We start from the raw sequence: 22168 nt of genomic DNA, 5'->3' as shown, positions 1-22168 counted from the left end.
CTGCTCTGTGTTGGGCATATGCTGGGTATTAGGAAGGATGACGAAGGCCTTCTAAGATGATGTATGCAAGATCCTTTTGAAATACATTTTTTACCTTTAAGCTAACTGCCTTATTCACTCACTCACCCAACAAACACTTAGCTAACATTTCTATGCACAGGGCACTATGCTAGTGACTAGGGCTACAGGTGCCAAAAAAGAGAATAATAAAAGACAGGGCAGCACAGATGCAAACAGTATCTTCTATCACTTATTAAGCCATCACCTTCTATCATTCAGAAGCACACAGCTGCTACGAGCTGTAAGGCATTGTTAATATTTTAAGTAACACTTTGCATGAAGGTGAAGAATTGCTGAAGGAAGTAAAAATTTTAGGTGATTTCAATTTCAATTAATTTGCTACAGTATCTCAAGGACTGATCAGAGTTTTTGAGGAGGTGGTAATGCACCAGGACCAAGACGCTTCTCTGAATCCTGGCTCTCCATTTGAGAATGACAGTGTCGGGAGAAATGCATAAAAATCAGAAAAGCTCTTCTCTTCCCTCTTGCTTCTATGGTAAATGTGCATGTTGTTTCTTTGGCTATTCCATGCAGTCACTTAAAATCCGCGGCTCTCAGTAGCATGAAGATTCCCTATAACTGAATTAGAAATCACCTGCTCAGCTGCCTGGGAAGCATCTCTTTTCCACTTGGGCTTTCCCTGACTAGCTCACAGAGCTTACGGTTTTGGTCTTGTGTGGGCGTTCTGAGGGCAGAGTCAGATGAGCATTTGCATCAAAAAGCCAAACCAAGATCCTTTCATTTTAAATTAAAGGCTAGAGGGAATTCCCTGGCAGTCCAGAGGTTAGGACTTCATGCTTCCACTGCAGGGGGCACACGTTCGACCCCTGGTCTGGGAACTAAGATCCTGCATGCTGCACAGCATGGCCAAAACAAACAAACAACAAAAAAATTAAATGCTAGAGGAGCAGCAGACTTAAGAGAAACAACCTAGTTTTTATTCCCCCTTTAAAGATGTAAGATAACCATGAAGTTTCCCTAAACAGAAAGCTGTGCTTCAAGAAGCATCCCCATAAAATGAACACTGACTCACCAGGTGCCCAATAGGGTGGGTATAGAGCTCCTCATTCCTGAGTCAAGCCCTTAAGAGAATTGGTTTTTAAAGTCTTCATTGAATCTGTTACAATATTGCTTCTGTTCTTTTATATTTTGTTTTTTTGGCCATGAGGCATGTGGGATCTTAGCTCCCCGACCAGGGATCGAACCTGCACCCCCTGCATTGGAAGGCGAAGTCTTAACCACTGGACCGCCAGGGAAGTCCCCCTATGTTTTATTGAAAAGTCGTTGTTGTTGTTTAGATACCCAATGGAGTTGGTCCTGATGGGGTTTTAAAGACGGTGTTGCATTTATTAGGCCCTTCCTCCAAGAATATTATTTTCAGAAGACTGGAAGGTGTCAGGAGCACCACAATTTGTTTTCCTCATTTATTTACTCCCCAACTATCTCAGAATTCCAGAACTTTAAAAGAGGAAAGGACTTCTTTAAGAATATGATTTAGAAATCATCCAGTCTACCCCCTTGCCATTTTATCACTTAAGGAACCAGAGGCTGAAAGAGATAACAGCAATTGTCAAGGTCACTCAACAAAATTGATATTGAAGCTAATACTAGAGCCCCTATGTTTTTGGTCTTTATCACTGAAATTATATCAATGGTCATTAGTCTTTATATCAATGTCATTGATAGAGAGGGGGAGATTAATAGATCTGCGATTTAAAACAGATAATCCCTCGTTTAACACCAGAGTGACACACTGCAGGACCCCAACGTTGAGGCCTATGTACAACGTCATAAACAATGTAACCCAAACACAGCAGGGTCTAGGGTCTCCAAAAACAACAGTATGCCATTGGGTTTTTCCAGAAGCAGAGCTGTCGCATCTTCACAGTGGGTTGGCATTTTCCAGTTCTGGGCACTCTGTGCACCTGTTTTTCTCATACTGGCTGCCCACCACTGTTCAGCCATCCGCCACTCAAGACCTGCCACAGGACGCTCTTGTTTTTGCCAAAGTGGTCAGAGAGATTGCCAGCACTGATGTGAAGTCAGGGATTGTCTGCAGATTGGAAAAAGCAACACCTCCTTCGGCCAGAATCTTCACCAGTGGAAGGCTGGTTTCTCTAATACAGTTAATCCTATTAATCAGTTTGGGTTGTATTTATTTAATTCTGTGGTTTTTATTGTGACAATATATTTATGCAGATGTTTAAAACTGGGATGTCTATATGTATACCTGGAAGCCATCATTTATATACCTAATTATCTAATGAATTGACCAATCTGCCATTTGAAAAGATTGGGCAATTTCACAGGGATGTCACCATCGTAACACCTGGGCCCTAGAGATGGTTATTTATTGACACTTGGTAATTACCAGAACCACAGAATCTGTCATTTTAGAGCCTGCAAAAGCTTCAGGGATCATTTAATCAATCTTTCAGTTCTCCCCAGCCTACTTTCCAGATAAGACAATGGAATCTGAAGGAAGGTAGGTGACAGGCAGAAGGTCACATTATGAACGAGGGGAACTAGTTCCAGGAGTGCTTCTACTTGGAAATGGGATTTTCAGGCAGTCTCTTACCTTTCAAATGCAGACCTTAATTTAACAGAAACAGGTGACATCCTAGTAGTAAAGAGAGTTATGGTGGGAAGATCACTATCAGGAAAAGTTTGGGCTTGAAGAAGGTGCTCTAGGGGAGGTTAAGATATTTCAGATGCTTCTCATTAAATATTTTAACTTAAGAGATAGATTTGTCCCCATTTAAAATCAATGGCTGTGAGTAGCATAAAGTTTGGTTTCAATACTTAATCTTCAAAGACAGAATGATTATGCTTAAGATAGTTATCATTTATTGGGCTGTAAGCATTGTACAAAGAGATCTATATTACATGTCATTCATTCATGCATACATTCATTAAGTATTTATTCAACACCCATGATACGCCAGGGAGTGTTTTGGACAGTAGGAATACTATAGTGAACAAGGCCAGGTCCCTGGCCTCTTGGAATTCATAATCAAGTGGGAGAGATAGATAATAAACAAATAAACAAGTTAAAATAGACTTCCAACATATGGAGATGTTACCGTTCCTTCGGGAAACTCATTAAAAAGACAGCAAAGGCATAAATGCACAAGGAAAAGGACACAGAGAAATGACAGGAGATGACAATGGGTATCAGTAGACCACTGAAATCAACAAAATTTTGGAAGCTGGGAAACAGAAGGACATGAAGGTAACTGACTCAGTAGACCAAAGAAAGGGGACACATATGCCCACAGCAGTGGAAGCATGACAGTTTACGCTGCAGAATTCCCAAGAAGATTAGGACTCCAAGATCAGGTACCTCTGAAGGCAGGGGTGCTGGGAGGGGCTGAAGACACGAGGTTTGGTAGAAAGTATGTCTAAGGTACAGGGACAACCTCAGATACTCTCTCCCACCCCACAAAATCAGGCAACTATCCTATCTTCTTAGAATCTTTCTCCTGAACACAAGTTCTAGTGCCTTCCTTTTAAATGAAAGGACATTTGCTTGAGATACAGGGTCCAAAACAAACAGAAAAATTAACTCAAGGAAGCACAGACAATGTTGGGAGCTGAAAAAGACTCCAACACTCAACTGTAACATCTTTAGAGATATTAGAAAAGGTTTGCACTCATGAAACAAGAACAGAATGCAATACGAAAAGGAACATTCAAAGAAAAAGAACACTTGCCATTTGAAAATATAATAGCAAAAATTAAAAATTATATAGTAGGTGTAGAAGATAAAGATATCAACCAGAAAGTAGAACAGGAAAACTAAAAGTAGAGCAAAAAGATTGAAGACAAGAAAGGGAAAGTTAAGGAAATTAGATGATCAAAAGAGAAAAGCTATTATCTGATTAAAATCAGAGAGAATTATTTTTAAAATTTGAGAAAATGTCCTAGAACTGAAGGGGCACAAGTTTTAAGATCAGGAGGGTTGGTGTAAAATCTTTGTCTTCAAAAAAAAAAGGACTGTACTTAGGCTCAGAGAGGAATTTCACAATCACTCATGGGTGGGGATTATTATCCCCTTCTTAAATATGAGAAAATAAAGGCCAAGAGAGCTTAAGGCATCTCTCCAAGGTCACACAGCTAGTCATCAGTGGAACTGGGAATCAGTGGAATCAGTCAGACCCAGGTTGGTCTGACTCCAAAGCATGTGCTCTGAACCACAAGTGGATATTGCCTGAGACCCTTCTGGACTCTGATTCTGCCATCAGTGTAAATTAGCAACCCTGCCAGATCCATTCTACCAGAATGTGTTCTTGAATTAGCCAAAGTATAACAGAGGAGGGAACGTTGAGAAATATGGGATTATTTGCCCAAACTCTCCCTTCAATCGTAAAAACTAGGCCACCTCCATGGATAGATTTGGGTGGTGATGCAAACTGGGGCAATTCAGGACAGTCAGACTCATATTTGAACTGTGGGACTTGAGGAAAAGCAAACTTCTCCAGCACCAAAGGAAGACCCAACTCTACTTGTGATGGGCTTAGAGATCAGGTTCCCAATGGGATCCTTATGACCATCACGGATTTGTTTGAGGTAGAAATTTCATCAAAGTTCCCATTGGAACGATGTGGTGTTGGGAGTCTATAGATTTTTTTTTTAATTTTTAATTTTATTTATTTTATACAGCAGGTTCTTATTAGTTATCCATTTTATACATATTAGTGTATACATGTCAATCCCCATCTCCCAGTTCATCCCACCACCATCACCACTCTTCCTGCCACTTCCCCTCCTTGGTGCCCATATGTTTGTTCTCTACACCTGTGTCTCTATTTCTGCCTTGCAAACTGGTTCATCTGTACCATTTTTCTAGGTTCCGTTAATATACAATATTTGTTTTCCTCTTTCTGACTTACTTCACTCTGTATGACAGTCTCTAGGTCCATCCACGTCTCTACAAACGACCCAATTTCGTTCCTTTTTATGGCTGAGTAATATTCCATTGTATATATGTACCTCATCTTCTTCATCCATTCGTCTGTCGATGGGCATTTAGGTTGCTTCCATGACCTGGCTATTGTAAACAGTGCTGCAATGAACATTGGGGTGCATGTGTGGTTTTGAATTATGGTTTTCTCAGGGTATATGCCCAGTAGTGGGATTGCTGGGTCATATGGTAATTCTATTTTTAGTTTTTTAAGGAAACTCCATACTATTCTCCATAGTGGCTGTATCAATTTACATTCCCACCAACAGTGCAAGCCGGTTCCCTTTTCTCCACACCCTCTCCAGCGTTTGTTTTCTGTAGATTTTCTGACGATGCCCATTCTAACTGGTGTGAGGTGATACCTCATTGTAGTTTTTTTTTTTTTTTTTGCAGTACGCGGGCCCCTCACTGTTGTGGCCTCTCCCGTTGCGGAGCACAGGCTCCGGACGCGCAGGCTCAGCAGCCATGGCTCACGGGCCCAGCCGCTCCACGGCATGTGGGATCTTCCCGGACCGGGGCACGAACCCATGTCCCCTGCATCGGCAGGCGGACTCTCAACCACTGCGCCACCAGGGAAGCCCCTCATTGTAGTTTTGATTTGCATTTCTCTAATAATTAGTGGGAGTCTATAGATTCTTTACATCGAAGACAAATCTGGCTTTCAAGCAGGCTTCTTCTAGAGTTCTAACAGCTCAACCAAGGGCCCCAAGTCTTTGCCAGTCTAGATGATTCCAACAGAATCTAAGCTGATTGATTTAAAAGAGGGAGGGGCAGAGGGGAAAGGTATTTCTCTGTACCCTCTTCCCAAAGTCAGGATTCTTAAGTGTTTTGTATCTCTCAGCCCATGCCATTTAGGTGGCAGAGAGGTCTCATAGGGTAAACATCTCCAGAAGTAAATCAATTACCCGATAGGATGAAGTGGAGTTGAAAAAACTGACCTGCGGGCAAAGCAATCTCCTGGGTCAAGGAATTTCAGCAGCCCTTTTGCTTGGAGTCACGCCAGTTTGAGAGTTTGACCCCTGAGTGTATGAAGCATCTTGCTCCTAAGCCAGTGCAGGGGCAGCCAAAAATACAAAACCTGTGTTAAGTATAGGAACATATCTTTGTTCTCGGCCACTTGGTGGCTATTTTTCCAGTGTGAAGACCTAAGAAGTAAACATGAAATCCTTTACTTGCTCTGTCCTTTAAGAAAAAGCACTTGTTTCTCATGTTGACCTTTCTGAAAAGTTTGTTCATGCAACTGCAAAAGGATGGAAGGCAGCTCACAGGCAGACGTGTGGACGTGAATGAGGAGATGGTCACGAGCATGACCCTGGCGTTGAGCTACCCGAGTCGAGCACTTAAAGAGCTTTTCTCTGAGCAACTGCTTCTCCAGTACCCCATAATTAGCCTGCTCTCTGAACCGCATACAGATGGAGTGGCTGGGGAAGAGGATCAAGAGAATAACTCTAGAAGCAAATAAAAATTATGCAGCTGTCTCCAGCTAGAGAGAGATCATCACCAACAGAAAATTAGGGAAAGAACTGTGACCATACAAAGCTTTAAATTCTTTCTCACAAATCGCACAGATTAAAAAGAAAGCATTCAAGCAACACATCTTTGCTTGCAAGACATCCACCCTCGCCGACTATTGACAAAACTCATTCCTGAACAGCCGTGAGCTATATGACAAGGCTTACCTTGAATTTAGGGTCTGCAGCTCAGATCCCGATTCAGGGACTGGCTGACCTCAGTCACACTGTCAGCCTTATAACCAAATTAGAGACACTCTTGGGAATCAAAACCTCTCAGACTTTGTAGGGGAGCCCACAATGCTTTGAGATTCCAGGTGAATTCGGAGCTACCTTGCCAAAATGTTGAGCCTATTGGAAGAGCCGTGTCATAGAGCTGCCCTAGGAAGCCTATTCCACCCTAGTTTACCACAGAGCCTGGGCTGGTGGATGAACCACCCCTAACTTGTATCAGCATTAACAACCAGTGCATAAATAATAATAATGAGGGCTATTATCTGTTGAGTATCTCCTATTGGCAAGTGCTTTACATGCATTTTTCATTTAATCCTCACAACCCTAAGAAGCTCTCTTAACTCATCTTCACTTAACCAACTTACTGGACCAACCGGTACTTTCCATTCCCTTCCAACTATTCACAGATGCCCGTGGCTCACGGACTCTTTACAAACTAGAATTTACTTGTGCACTTCTGCTCCCATCAGCTGACTTATTGGTGTCCCAAGAGAAGGTTGAATTTGTCACCAAATCTATTTATGCCAGTTGTACTTACTATTGTAAATGTATCACTTTAAAAAGTATAACAGAAATAACATATGAATTATAAATAAAGTTAACTGCTTAAAAACTCTGTTACAAGCTTTAGAAATATCCATTGTTTTACTTTAAAAAAATCTGTTGAATTCAGTGTTAGTGAGGAAAGTATAAGCTAAATTATAAAAAGAGAAAAACCAGAATCTAGAAAGATTCTGCGCTCTGTGTTTGCAAATGCCTTCAAATTCCGGTTCCATTTTAAGGAAAACAGACAATAGTGCATCAAGCGTGTGATTTATACAGGAAAAACAAAGAGCAGCCTCAGTCAGGAGCCCTGTCCTCAGAGAAAGGACCACCTCACGATACAAAAGACGGCACATGAATGTATTTACACTTCAAGTTAAAATAATATGTTTAAGGTCTTAAGCCTTTTTAATGATTTCCTGCTTTAAACAGCTATTGCAATTAACACATCAACCATCCACCCTATCAAGCCAATTAAGAGATCTCCTACCGAAATGTATTCCCATTTTATGGATGAGGAAAGGAGGTTTAGAGGTCAAGTAACTTGTCCATGGTCACATACCCGGTTATTGGTGGGGCTGGAATTTAAAACCAAGACATCTGACTTCAAAGCCAAGTTCTTGATTTTGATCAAGACTGCCTCATCATTTATACCCCAAACTTGAATATCTAAAATGCCACTTATAGCCTTATAATTCCCTTTGCATTGCAATGTCTTACTGTGCAAAGGAGAAGGCTAAAGTATAAAATAATCTGTTATAAATTTTTAGATCCATATGGGTTTTGCTGGGCTTTTCCAAAAGGATGCATCTCAGCAAGGTTGGCTGTGAAACAAATCTCTAAAGCAAACCCTGTGCTCTCATTGGCTCTACTCTCTAATTGTAGCCACGGAATTTGTCTATGAGAATGGTCCAGACTTTTGGCAAAGAATGATTATCCCAGGGTACGTTGGGAGTTTTAGCCTTTCTCCAATCCACAAAAATCCTTTATAGCACTTTCCAGATTTTGGAAGCCCCCTGCCTACCTCACTTCCCCATCTGCATATCCCTTCTCTTACTTGACTTACACCTGAGATTTTCTAAGACCGTATTTTACCTAACAGAATGTCGAGGACTGGGGTGGGGGTAGGTGATGGCAGGAATGATACCTACAGTGTTCAAGAATTAGGAAATATACCTCAGATTAATAGTAATTGCTTCTACTAAAATTTATCCTCACCTGTCACCATGAAATTCAAGGGTTTAATTTGCTTAATGTTAACAACATCAAAGATAAGCTACACTCATGATACATCTTTCCTCAGTGTAACCTGAGTTTGTCCCCAGAAGTCTTAAAAGTGAGAAAAGAAAAAGTAAATGCAAGATTAGAAGATTTTTTTGTCCCATTGTTCGTGGAGTGCCACTGTTAGACTATAAATCTTGTGAAATAATAGAAATTCTAAGACTACAGGGCTCAGAAAAAGTCTTAAAGGAGCCAGGCTGTTCATCTTCTTCCTCCCCTCTTCCAGGCTAGTCCAATTTAAGCCATTTATTCCAGCCAGAATCCATCCTATTTTTGAAGTACAGTGGGGAATTAGAAACACTACTGCCTTCCTCTGGAGCTCATCTAGTGTTTAATAACCCTCACTGTCATTAGAGTCTAAAAAACTCCTCTTGGATAGGGGCCGGATGGTACAGCCTCATGACCCAAGGCATGTGTACCATGGAGGTCTTTGACTTTTCCCAAGCAGTGGGATTTCTGATGCATAATAAACTAGCAGGCTTCTTGCTTACTATAGTGTTTTTTCTGATTGTTCTTCCCCAAGCCCCAGAAAACAAACACTAGACACAGTGAGGAAAAGTACCATCCTGTACAACCTTTGGACTCTTGGAAACAGGAGAAGGATCAGGCAGTGGCAATATTGGGTCCTCTGAGATATCACTGAGCCATCTTCACAATGTCATATCAGGAAGGCCAGGGCCATATTTAAAAAAAGGTTCCCCCAAAGGGGAAGGAAGCTTAAGCTAAAAATATATCATGCCAGCTGTTATAAATGTTTCTCAAAGGAAGCAAAGCAACTAGAGTTACCTCTTTGAAGAGCAAATGAGGGGTTAAGGATCTAAGGGAATTTTTCAGTTACATGCCAGGTTGGCTACGTTTTGGGGAGGAAGAAATTTTCCAAGAAATTGGAAACCAAGAAAGAAAGTCTGTTGGTAAAAGACAAAATAATTCCATGAAAATTTTAAAGGAACTCCAAAGGACACCAGTGGCTCCTAAGGCTTAGGATGGGGATGACCTGCAGCCTGCAAGACAGAAGCAAGGTCTCCAAGCCTTGCCCCTCTTTTCAGTTTCCAGGAGACCACTTGCCAAGACCTCTTCTTATCAGGCCTGCCCAAAGTTGAGTGTTCTCTCTCCTCCCCTTGAATATTTGTGTTCTAATGGTTTTTTACAGGATGGCTGGAATGAGCTCGAAGTAGCTGGCAGCCTTGTAAGAAAATGTGAAGGGCAGAGAGAAAAGGACTTCTTGCGCCAAACGGGTATCTTTGAAAGAGCTGGCCTTGGCTGCCTGAGGGGCTGATGGAATTGGTTTGTTTTTTTTTTCAGTTGCAGATTCAGGGTTCCCAAAGGAGCCCCATTTCCTGAGACCCACAACATTCCTCCTTTTCACCTTGCCCTGCTGAAGTAGTTTTGTTTCAGGTGTTGGCTCTCTGGGGCCCAGCAGCCATCCTTTCCACGAAGGGATGGACCCTCCACCCTGCAGGAAGGCTGAGAAACAAGGACCAAAGTCCAAGAAATATCAAGGCACAGGATGCCCCAGTAGTTTTTACATTTTAACTTTCAATTTGAAATAATTAAAGATCTACAAGAAATTGCAAAAATACTACATAGAGAGGTCTCATGTACCCATCCCCCCAGCATCGCCCAAGATGACATCTTACACAACTGTAGTGTATTACCAAAACTAGGAAACTGACATTAACACGACACCCTTAACAAGACTATAGACCTTACTCAGATCTCAGCAGTTTTTGTACACACTATTTTTTTTGGTATATATTTGCACATCTTATGACCTATATAAATTCATATAACTACCTCCACAATCAAGATCACAGTATGTTACTAAAAGTCTGTTAGTATTGAGACCAAGCTGGTAACGTAAGTCAGGATGATGACAGAATGCTAAATGATCAATATTATTGCCAAATATTTAGTGAATTCCCAAGGACACTTTCTTATTTATTTTGGAAATTCATTAATTTCATGAACATCTGCCTAGTGAGCCCAGGAATTTATTAAGTCCCTACTGTTCAGCAAACGTTTCTGGCAGGGCGGGCAGACAGGCTTCAGCAGCTCACATGCCATCTCTTATTGAATTATAGTGGCTGCCTTGAGGGGCATATTGAGGAGGACGCAGAGGCCACATCTGGGCTTAGCAGGAGACAGCCATTATCTAAGAGATGCTCTACCACAGGAGAGTGGCAGCTGAACACGTGCCAGGGATTTGCCATCTCCAGCATTTCTGTGACTTTTTGAGGGTGTTCAAGGTGCTGGGAAAGAGGGATAAAGAAGACAAAACCCCTGTCCCCAAAGAGTTCATCATCAGGAAGGGGAGGCAAATATGTCAACCAAGAACTGGGACACAGAATGCTCAGTATATGAGTCAGTGCAAAGCAGGCATACTTGGGGTACAAGACTTGGATGGTCTGTGACATTGGTCAAGTTGCTTGGCCTCTCTGTGCCTCGGTTTCCTTATCTGTCAAATGGGAATAACAATAACAGCCACATTGTGGGATTATAAGAATTAAATGAACTAATATTTATGTCAAGCGTTTTGAAGAATACCCCATGTAGTAAGCACGATGCAGTGATTACTGTTAATTTACTTTTCATGATCTATGGTACCCCCCAAATTTTAATGTATTGCTTTTATCATCAGAAAAATCAATTTAGATTAATAAAAGAAATACTAAGGTTCCAAGCTACACCACGAGACTGTAGAACTGGGCAGTTCAAACGGAGCACTTTGGAATAATTTCCGTAACGCAAAGTTCCTGAGTTCTTGCCTCGTCTAGGCTAGCAAAGGTTGGCATGTTTTCAAATCCAAATGTAAAGAATGCTAAGAGAAATCATGTATTGGCAATGATTTGAATAGAAACAAGTTCCTTTCATTTGTAACTGCAGCACATAGTTTTCTCCCAGGTCAAGTTCTGCCAGTGAAGAGTAGAAAATGGTTAGAAAGTCAGTCTGGGGCAATGGAGGTGGCACTGACCTCACCACACTGAAATTCTGTGGGCTCTTAAGAAAACCTGGATGGTTCTTTTCCTGGACAGTTTCCTTTTTCTATGGAACACTTGAGACAGAAAGCAAACCTAAAGGTGCTAAGCCAGGTTCTAGGCATGTTGTATTTGGAATTGCTTGTGATGGTCAATACAAAGGCCATGATTTGTGACAGCCAATACCTTGGTCCTTTCTGGTCTCACAGGCTCATGATGAAGAATCTGCACATTCTTGCTCTAAGTCATCAGACCCCTGAGTAGCCTTAAAAGGAGAACTAGGTACTGAAAATAGATTCTCCCCTCTCGTCTGGAACACCTTGATGCTCTCCAAAATGACGCTTCATAGGCTCAATTGTCCCAACCCATTCTCCTCTTATCTCATGGAAGAAAAGCCCCAGCTCAAAGATCCTGTGAGATCTCATTTGATTTAACTTCTGTAATCAATAAAAGGTACTCTCTCCTCTGTCTAAATGGATGAAAATTGGTTGATTCTTGTTAGATTAGAACATAGGTTTTGCCCTCTACTCTTAGCCTCATCTTAATCCCTTCCTTCCAAAAATCTGTGTGGTTCCATCATCTATTTTTTAATGTATCATTTTCTCCATCTCAATGTGCCAGCACCTTCTCAAAGTCAATATACATCCAAAATCAAGCTTATAGCTAGTTTCTCTCCCTATCTTGTTTCTTATCTCTTTGGAATCACTAACTCAACTTTCTTCATCCCTTAAACGCCTATCATGTGTGAAGCACTTCCAACTGATCTCTAAGATCTCTCTTTGATAAATCCAATGGTCACTTCTTGTTCCTCATCTTATTGGACTTATCAGTAGCATTTGACTCAGTTGATCACTTTTTCCTTCTTGAAACCTTTTCTTCATTTGCCTTGACACACACACACATATACACACTTGAGTTTTCTCCAACTTCAATGGTTTCTCCTTGGTTTGCTGCCTCCTCTGCTTTTTCCCAGCCTTCATATTGATGTACTCAGGCTCAGCCCTTGGTTCTCTTCTCTATCTGCATCTCTACTATGGTAATCTCATCTCATAGTTTCATAGCTTTAAATATCACCCATGTGCTGAACTCCCAGAAGTCTATCTTAGGTCAGTCTTCTCTCCCAAACTGCATGCTCATATATCCAATTGCTTACTAGACATCTCTGATTGTCTAACAGATGTATAAACTCATCACATATGAAACTGAACTCCCAATCTTACCCCCAAACCTCCTCAATAATAGAGACTTCTTCATTTCAACTGATGGCAGTACCATCCTTCCAAGTTGTGTAAGCAAAAACCCTGAAGTCATTCTTGAATTTTTCCCCTCACAACTCATTTATTCTGTCAGGAAATCCTTTTGGCTGTACTTTCAAAATTACATCTAGACTTGACCACTTCTCCCCCCTTCTACTGCAGCCATTCTGGTGCAAGTCATCAATGTCTTGCCTGGATTACTGCAATAGTCTCTTAACCAGTCTTCATGTTTCTGTCCTTGTCCTGGTACAATCTATTCTTACTTAACACAGCAGCCAAAACAATCCCTTTAAAACATGAGTCAGATCACATCACTCGTTTGCCAAAAATCCTCCAATGGGATTGCTGAGAGCAAAAGTCAAAGTTCTTGCAATGGCCCACAATACCCTGTAGGATGTCTCCCTCCCTCTTACCTCTGCAACCTCTCCCACTGCTGTCTACCTCACTCACTCTTTTTCAGCCAGCAACCTTCTTTGCTTTTCCTCAAACAAGCTGGTACTCTTCTATCTTGGCATCTGAAGACTTAAGGCCAAACCATTTTCTATTGCAGTGAAATGGTCACAGCAGACTCAAGTCCCCCTAGACCATGCTGCATGGTCTGGGCTCAGGAAAGATACAATGCAAATGAGGGCACAGAGTCTGGCGGTTAGTGCTAGCACTTCGCTTCTCACTGTCTTGCCCAGTCTCTCTCATTCATTTAGCAGACACTTACTGAGTGCTTACGGTTGCCAGCCCTGGCCAGCGCTGGGCATTTACATACATAATCTCATTTACCCTCACCACAACCCTTGCAGGCAGGTATCATGAATGTTCCCATTTTACAAGTGGGGACCTTGCTCAGAGAGGTGAAGTAACTCAGCCAAGTTGCAGTTAGCTAATTTCAGGTCTGAGATTTGGATGCAGGAAGCAGTGACACCAAAGTCCTTGTCCTGCCCACTTTGTCAAGCTGCCTCCCAGGTGCTGAGGAGATATTTGATAGAAGCACAAGCGAATGAATGACCCAAAGGATTGCAGTTTTGATAAGCACAATTTAACCACCATCGACAATGCAGAGGGATAAAGCAATGACATTAATGTTTTGTTCAAGGGATGTTCTTGAAATACAAGTGCTGATATGACCTAAGTGTTTGAATGAAACTTTCTGGAGGAGAGATCTGAGCTCTTATCTTCTTTACTGATTCTCTGAAAAGGGGCTCTAACCCCTTTCTTCTCAAGATACGTAATATAGTTACCTTGTTAAACCTCCAAGTCCTTTTCAGCTCAAGTACTACACTGGGCTCAAAGGCCTAGGAGGCCATGACAATCAACTAAGCATTTCTTCCCCTCTGTTGGGCGAGGTAGCCACAGTGAAATATAAAAGTGCCTGTTGACTACAATCTGATAACCATCTCAAATTGTACTAATCTTATCAAGACCCCGGAATGTGTAAAATCAGCAGAGATGGAAATGTGATGACCCAAGACTAATTTCAAGACAAATGACATAAAACTCAACCCCTTAAAATACAAAAGACCAAGTTTTGAGAGGGTAGGAAGCTCAGAGCCCGCATCTCTCCCAGCTATCAAAGAGTTTTGTAACAATTACTGGATTCTGTCACCGACCCAGGAAACTCCGGCCAAGAAGCTCTGTCATCCCAGCCTGCATGTGTCTGCTTGAATAGTTCAAGCCATCACTCCCTGTCACACAGAGGTTAGTGAAACTGTTCCCTGGATTACTAGTCTGTGAAAACGACTGTCACCAGAACCTCTTACACAATAAACTAATGATGCAATAATCACCTAATTCCCCAAATTTGAAAATTATCAATAACTAAATATAAAAATGGACGAAAGAATTTTAAACTCTCATGTTGTGGCATTATCAATGCGGTATCTTAAGTACTTCTTTGATTGATTATTCCACTAAAGTACTGTTTCAATCAATGTAGTAAAAATTCAACATTCTTACGTATCTGAGAAAGCCATTTAAAAAGGCCCATTAGCCAAAAGATCCGAGTGGAGGTAGAGGCCAAGAAACTGTCACTGACAATCCTTAATCCTCTCAGATCTTTTAATTGGGGGTTCCTGCATGTTAACAGGCACACGAGGTCTAACCGCAAAAGCTTTCCCCCAAGAAAGTTATCTATGCACTGACGCTGTCTTCAGGGACACATGCAAACTAGCATCAGGGAACTCTGTTTAATGGCAGGCCACTCTCCCACATTGCCACTTTACAGAAGCACCAGTGGCATGTTTGTCACTTTGCTCAGCCTAAGTGGGGAGCCATAGAGAGGAGGACTCCTGGCCCTGGTCCCAGCTGTGGGCAGAGTACTTTGCTTTAGTGGTCAAAAAAGGAGGAGGGTGTCCTCTGCTCTCCCCTCCCGCAAAGCCATTCCCGCCCCACCTCTCCTAAGGGGTTAGACTGAGCAAGAGAAGGCCACAGCATCCACACCAGGCCACAGCACAGAGCAGCATTCTCAGTTAGCAAACCTGCTCCCCCTGGTCAGGAGGAAAAGTGACCCTGACAACTGGGGATTAAAACCAGGAGATGCAAGGGAGGGAACATTCCAGGGTGAAATTTAAAAAAAAAAAAAAAAAAGAAAGAAAGAAAAAAAGAAAGGAAAAGAAACAAAAGAAGTGAAAAGAAAGGAAAATGCACAAAGCCCATGAGGCTGTCTGGTTAACCATGGGTTAGAATCACGTTTAGAGAATCACACGGGAACTCAGTGTCTCAGCAAATCCAAAAACCCCAGGTGAAAGATAGCGGGTGAAAGGCGTTCTGTTTGTGGAAACAGGAAGTTTCCTTCTTTCACCACTTAATCTGTCTCATTTAATTTTTTCTTTTTTTTTTTGGTCTATTTGTAACCCGAATTTGGACCATCAATCATTTTTAGCTGCCCAGCATTTTTCTCTTTCCAGAGTTGAAAGAACAACAAAGATGGGGTCCAAAGAGCCCTTTCCCACAGCCAATTCCAATCAGCCCTTCTCTCCCAGGGTTACAGGGTACTCAGAGCAGACATTCCCAGTGGGACATGCCACACACAGCAAGTCGCCAAACCAGACTGCGCTAAAGGGCTTCTCGGGGACTTACTTGTACTTGTGCTGGTTCCAATCGTATTGATTGTGGTGGGGACGGATGAAGAGGAGTAGAGGGGCACATGGCCATTCTCACACCCCAGGCTTTTGTCCTGCCAGTTGGAGGCGTTGATGCAAATCCCAGAATCCCGAGAGTTCTGCCACCCATTAAGCTTGTCGTCGGAGTTCTGTCTTTGGTGATAGTAGTGCGTCTGCCCATAATCCACAGAGTCCGAGCGGCCTCGGTTCTGGCCGGCAAAGCTGGTCGACGTGCGGTCCTCCAAGTGGTTCAGCCACATGGCCAAAGCACTGCGGTCTTCCAACGAAGTGGCCGGATGGATCAAAGCATAGGACAGCAGCTGCCTGCTCTCCTCGATGTGCTGGTTGTGCTCAATGGAGTGCGCCAGGATTTGGGGCAGCAGTTTCATATACTCTACTTTTGCGTCGAGGTTTCCTGGCTTCAGCAAAGGCAGGTGAGTTAACAGGAGGGAAATCACTTTATCCTTGGATTCCTGTTGCCATTGGTTAATGATTCCTGAAAAGAAAATATGCAGGGCAAATAAGCAATTACACCCACAGTGGCACCAAGCACCACACTGTAAAGAAAATTCCTGGGGATTAGAGTCTCAATCTATGTACCCTGCATAAATTTTCTCAAAACAGCCTCTGCATTGAGTTGGATAACTGACCTCAGGTTGTCAGGGGACAATGACTTCAATGAAACATGAAACAAACGCTCTGAGATGTTTGGGTGCTCAATCTAATTCTCATGCAGGTCTCCAAAGAGGCTATGACCACTTCGGTACAAACAAATACAATTTACAGCCATTTTATTTCTTAGGAAAGTCTAGGCATACCCTCAGATAGGTGAAGAAGGAATAAGAAAATCTCCACGGAAAAGTGAGTATAATCAAGGGTTCATATAGTGGAGTCCGCGAAGGTATGGCTGCTTTCCCTTCCCCAGACATTTGTGGAAAGTGGCCGAAGCCCTGGCAAGGGTATTTGTTTGAAGTTGGTAAAACTTCCTAGATGGAGAAATCTGTCAGGGAAAAAAGGACACCTCTCAGCTCGGTGAAGTACGCCTGCACCTTCCTCATGAGAAACTGACCCAGAAAATGACTGTGATCTCAAAGCTAGAATGAACAAGAGACCCAAGACTTAGCTCCAGTGGCACCTCTGATCACACATGCTAAGCAAGCTATTTTTCTTTAAATATAGAAGATCTGTTTGGTTATTTTTATTATGATAAAATATACATAATACTGGCCATTTTAACCATGTTGAAGTGTACAGTTCTGTGGCATTAAGCACATTCACATTGTGGTGCAGCCATTACCACTATCCACCTCCTGATCTTTATCTTCCCAAACTGAAACTCTGAACCCATGAAACACTGACTCCTCATTCCCTCTCCCATCCCCTGATGACCATCATTCTACTTTCTGTCTCTATATATTTGACTACTCTAGTTACTGTATTTAAGTGGAATTATATAGTATTTGCCCTTTGTTTGTTTGTTTTGGTTTTTTTGGCCTCTCACTGTTGTGGCCTCTCCCGTTCTGGAGCACAGGCTCTGGACGCTCAGGCCCAGCGGCCATGGCTCACGGGCCCAGCCCGCTCCGCAGCATGTGGGATCTTCCCGGACCGGGGCACGAACCCGTGTCCCCTGCATTGGCAGGCGGACTCCCAACCACTGTACCACCAGGGAAGCCCTCTAGTATTTGCCCTTTTGTGACAAGCTTATTGCACTTAGCATAATGTCTTCAAGGTTCATCCATGAAAAGATTTGTTTTTAACACCCTCCCAAGGAACCCCTCCTATTCCCTACTATTCAAAACACAAATCTTTTGCCGTTAGGTAAACATAGATTAATTGCCTTAACTGGCCTTTGAAAAGTAGCTTGTTTTGGAGACTGATAGTTATCCATGGGGCCTGGGATGATAGGAAAGGAAGCTCCCTCCAGAAAAGTCATTCCGAACACCTGAACACCTCAACTCTGGCCCAGTGATGACTGTAGAAGGGCTAGGGCTTTCACAAAGTATCTGCAGGGTTGAAAAGGCATTTCTGGAATTTAGCAGAAGGGCTTCACAATTCTAGTGAGGCACAAACATACCAGAACAAGCTCCAGAGTCGGTGTTGACCATAAGCTACAAGTGCACCAGCTGTGTAGGATAAGGCCTCTCAAGACGAAGGGGTGTATTCAATGAAAAGTGTCAGGCGAGAAAGACATGGTAGGTAATGAAAGAATGTGGGCTTCAGACTCAGGCACACATGGGCATGAATCCCAGCTCTGGCACCTAATTGGCAATGGAACTTCGGTAAGTTACGCAACCTCTCTGAGCCTCAACTCCCTCATCAGTGAAGAGTGCTACCAAGAGCACCTGTCCCTCCTTGTGTTATAGGATTAAATGAGGTAATATATCAAAAGGACAAGTCAAGTACTTGATAGTGGAAATAATTCCTTCTATTTGTCTCTGCATTAGTCAGGCCCATGTTAGAGCCATGCTGGGTGGTTTCAGATACCAAGTTTTTAAAATAATAGAGGTTTTCTGAGGAACCTCCATATGGTTTTCCATAGTGGCTGCACCAATTTACATTCCCACCAACAGTGTAGGAGGGTTCCCTTTTTTTCCCCAGATACTCCAATAAAGATCTATTAAAAAAAACAGAGACCAGATATGACCCAGGGAAGGTCATTAAAAATTATCAGAGTTGATACAAAGCTACAGTAATCAAGACAGCATGGTACTGGCACAAAAACAGACACGTGGATCAGTGGAACAGAACAGAGACCCCAGAAATAAACCCACACACCTATGGTCAATTAATCTTCAAGGAAGGAGGTAAGAATATAAAATGGAGAAAAGACAGTCTCTTCAGCAAGTGGTGTTGGGAAGTTGGATAGCCAGCCAGATGTAAATAAATCAATGAAGTTAGAACACACCAGCACACCATACACAAAAATAAACTTAAAATGGCTTAAAGACTTAAATATAAAACATGATACCATAAAACTCCTAGAAGAGAACACAGGCAAAACATTCTCTGACATAAATCATACCAATGTTTTCTTAGGTCAGTCTCCCAAGGCAATAGAAATAAAAGCAAAAATAAACAAATGGAACCTAATCAAACTTGCAAGCTTTTGTACAGCAAAGGAAACCATAAACAAAACGAAAAGACAACCTACAGGCTGGGAGAAATATTTGCAAGTGATGTGACCGACAAGGGCTTAATTTCCAAAATATATAAGCAGCACATACAACTCAATTACGAAAAAAAACAAACAACCCAATCGAAAAATGGGCAGAAGACCTAAATAGACATTTCTCCAAAGAAGACATACAGATGGCTAACAGGCACATGAAAAGATGTTCAACATCGCTAATTATTAGAGAAATGTGAATCAAAACTACAATGAGGGGACTTCCCTGGTGGTGCAGTGGTTAAGAATCTGCCTGACAATGCAAGGCACACAGGTTCAAGCCCTGGTCTGGGAAGATTCCACATGCTGTGGAGCAACTAAGCCTGTGTACCGTAACTACTGAGCCTGCGCTCGAGAGCCTGCAAGCCACAACTACTGAACCTGCATGCCACAACTACTGAAGCCCATGCACCTAGAGCCCGTGCTCCTCAAAAAGAGAAGCCACTGCAATGAGAAGCCTGCATACCTCAATGAAGAGTAGCCCCCACTAGCCGCAACCAGAGAAAGCCTGTGCACAGCAACAAAGACCCAACACAGCCAAAAATAAATAGATAAAATAAATAAATTTTTAAAAAATTTAAAAACTACAAAGAGGTACCACCTCACACCAGTTAGAATCGTCATCATAAAAAAGTCTACAAATAACAAATGCTAGAGAGGGTGTAGAGAAAAGGGAACCCTCCTACACTGTTGGTGGGAATGTAAATTGGTGCAGCCACTATGGAAAACCATATGGAGGTTCCTCAGAAAACTAAAAATAGAGTTGCCATGTGATCCAGCAATCCCACTCCTGGGCATATATCTGGACAAAACTGTAATTCAAACAGATACATGCAACTCTACGGACAGCAGCACTATTCACAACAGCCAAGACAAGGAAACAACCTAAATGTCCATTGACAGATGAATGGATAAAGATGTGGGACATATATACAATAGAATACTACTCAGCCACAAAAAAGAATGAAATAATGCCATTTGCAGCAACATGGATGGACCTAGAGATTATGATACTAAGTGAAGTAAGTCAGAAAGAGAAAGACAAATACCATATGATATCACTTATATGTGGAATCTAAAATATGACACAAATGAACTTATCTACAAAACAGAAACAGACTCACAGACATAGAGAACAGACTTGTGGTTGCCAAGGGTAGGGGGGGCGTGGACTGGGAGTTTGGGATTAGCAGATGCAAACTACTATATATAGAATGGATAAACAACAAGATCCTACTGTATAGCATAGGGAACTTTATTCAATATCCTGTGATAAGCCATAATTGAAAAGAATATGAAAAAGTGTATATATATGTGCATGTGTGTGTGTGTGTGTGTGTGTGTATGTGTATGTATAACTGAACACTTTGCTGTACAGTGGAAGTTAACACAACACTGCATTAATAAATCAACTATACTTCAATAAAATAAAATTTTAAAATATTATCAGAGTTGGAAAAGAGGTAGAAAGTCAAAGGTAAAAAATAATGGGCTTATAACTGAACAATATGAAGAGATACTTGACTTTTTTCAAGTAGGGTTTTCATAAGGAGATGGACAGTCAACTACTTGAAGCAGAAGTGTTCAAATTGAAGCATGAGAGAATAAGATTGAATGTGAAGTGCCAGAATGACAAAAGACTCAAAGAAGTCACCAAGGAAGTCTCTACAACCTCCAACCTTGGGGCTTGAAGAATAGAGATAGATGGTCCAGAGAAGCACTGTCAGATAGAAATATAATACGAGCATATGCAATTTAAAATTTTCTAGTATTAAAAGAAAAGTAAAAAGGAGGTAAAATTAATTTTAATGATATATTTTATTTAATCCATTATATAATTATATTATTATTTCAATTTGTAAGCAGTAAAAATTACTGATGAAACATTTTACATTTTCTTTGTATTAAGTCTTCGAAATACAGGGTGCACTGCACTTCAGACTACCCGAGGCAAGCTACAGATTCAGTGTAATCTATATCAAAATACTAATGGCATTTTTCACAGAACTAGAACAAATAATTAAAAAATTTGTATGGAAACAAAGAAAACCCCAAATGGACAAATCAATCTTGAGAAAGAAGAACAGAGCTGGAAGAGTCATGCCCCCTGACTTCAGACTATACTACAAAGATACAGTAATCAAAACAGCATGGTACTGGCACAAAAACAGACGCATAGATCAATGGATCAGAATAGAGTCCAGAAATAAACCCACACACATATGGTCAATTAATATACAACAAAGGAGGCAAGAATATACAATGCAGAAAAGACAGTCTCTTCAATAAGTGGTGCTGGGAAAACTGGACAGCTACATGTGAAAGAATGAAATTACAACATTCTTTAATGCCATATACAAAAATAAACTCAAAATGGATTAAAGACCAAATATAAGACCAGAGATGATAAAACTCCTAGAAGAAAACATAGGCAGAACACTCTTTGACATAAATCACAGCAATACTTTTTTGGATCCATCCCCTAAAGCAAAGGAAATAAAAGTGAAAATAAATAAATAGGACCTAATTAAACTTAAAAGATTTTGCAGAGCAAAGAAAACCACTGACAAAATGAAAAGACAACCTACTGAATGGGAGAAAATATTTGCAAATGATATGACCAATAAGGGGTTAATTTCCAACATATATAAACAGCTTATACAACTCAACATCAAAAGAACAATCTGATTAAAGAATTGGCAACATTTTTCCGAAGAGGAAATGCAGATGGCCAACAGGCACATGAAAAGATGCTCAACATTGCTAATCATCAGGGAAATGCAAATCAAAGCCACAATGAGATATCACCTCACACCTGTCAGAATGGCTATCATCAAAAATAACACAAATAACAAATGTTGGTGAAGATGTGGAGTAAAGGGAACCCTCTGTTGGTGGGAATGTAAATTGGTGCAGCCACTGTGGAAAACAGTATGGAGCGTTCTCAAAAACTAAAAATAGAACTACTATATGACCCAGAAATTCCACTGCTGGGTATACATCTGAAAAAAACAAAAATGCTAATTTGAAAAGATACATGCACCCCAATGTTCATAGAAGCATTATTTACGATTGCCAAGGTATGGA

The 22168-nt window shown here is 41.4% G+C and overlaps 1 protein-coding gene across 7 annotated transcripts in view; it reads right to left on the bottom strand.

Annotated features, from left to right (window-relative positions):
• The window catches only part of SAMD4A (sterile alpha motif domain containing 4A), a 232707-nt gene that overhangs the window by 64286 nt on the left and 146253 nt on the right, over positions 1–22168 (bottom strand). For all 7 annotated transcript variants that reach the window (XM_070044965.1, XM_030855027.2, XM_070044969.1 and 4 more), the window contains exon 3: positions 15893–16411. In XM_070044965.1, the coding sequence (XP_069901066.1) occupies positions 15893–16411 (519 nt within the window). The remainder of the gene's footprint in view (positions 1–15892; positions 16412–22168) is intronic.

Source organism: Globicephala melas, chromosome 2, assembly GCF_963455315.2.
Source record: "Globicephala melas chromosome 2, mGloMel1.2, whole genome shotgun sequence".
In the NCBI taxonomy this organism is placed as follows: Eukaryota; Metazoa; Chordata; class Mammalia; order Artiodactyla; family Delphinidae; genus Globicephala; species Globicephala melas.
Note: the sequence above shows the minus strand (reverse complement) of the source record. Positions and strands in the feature narration are given on the sequence as shown.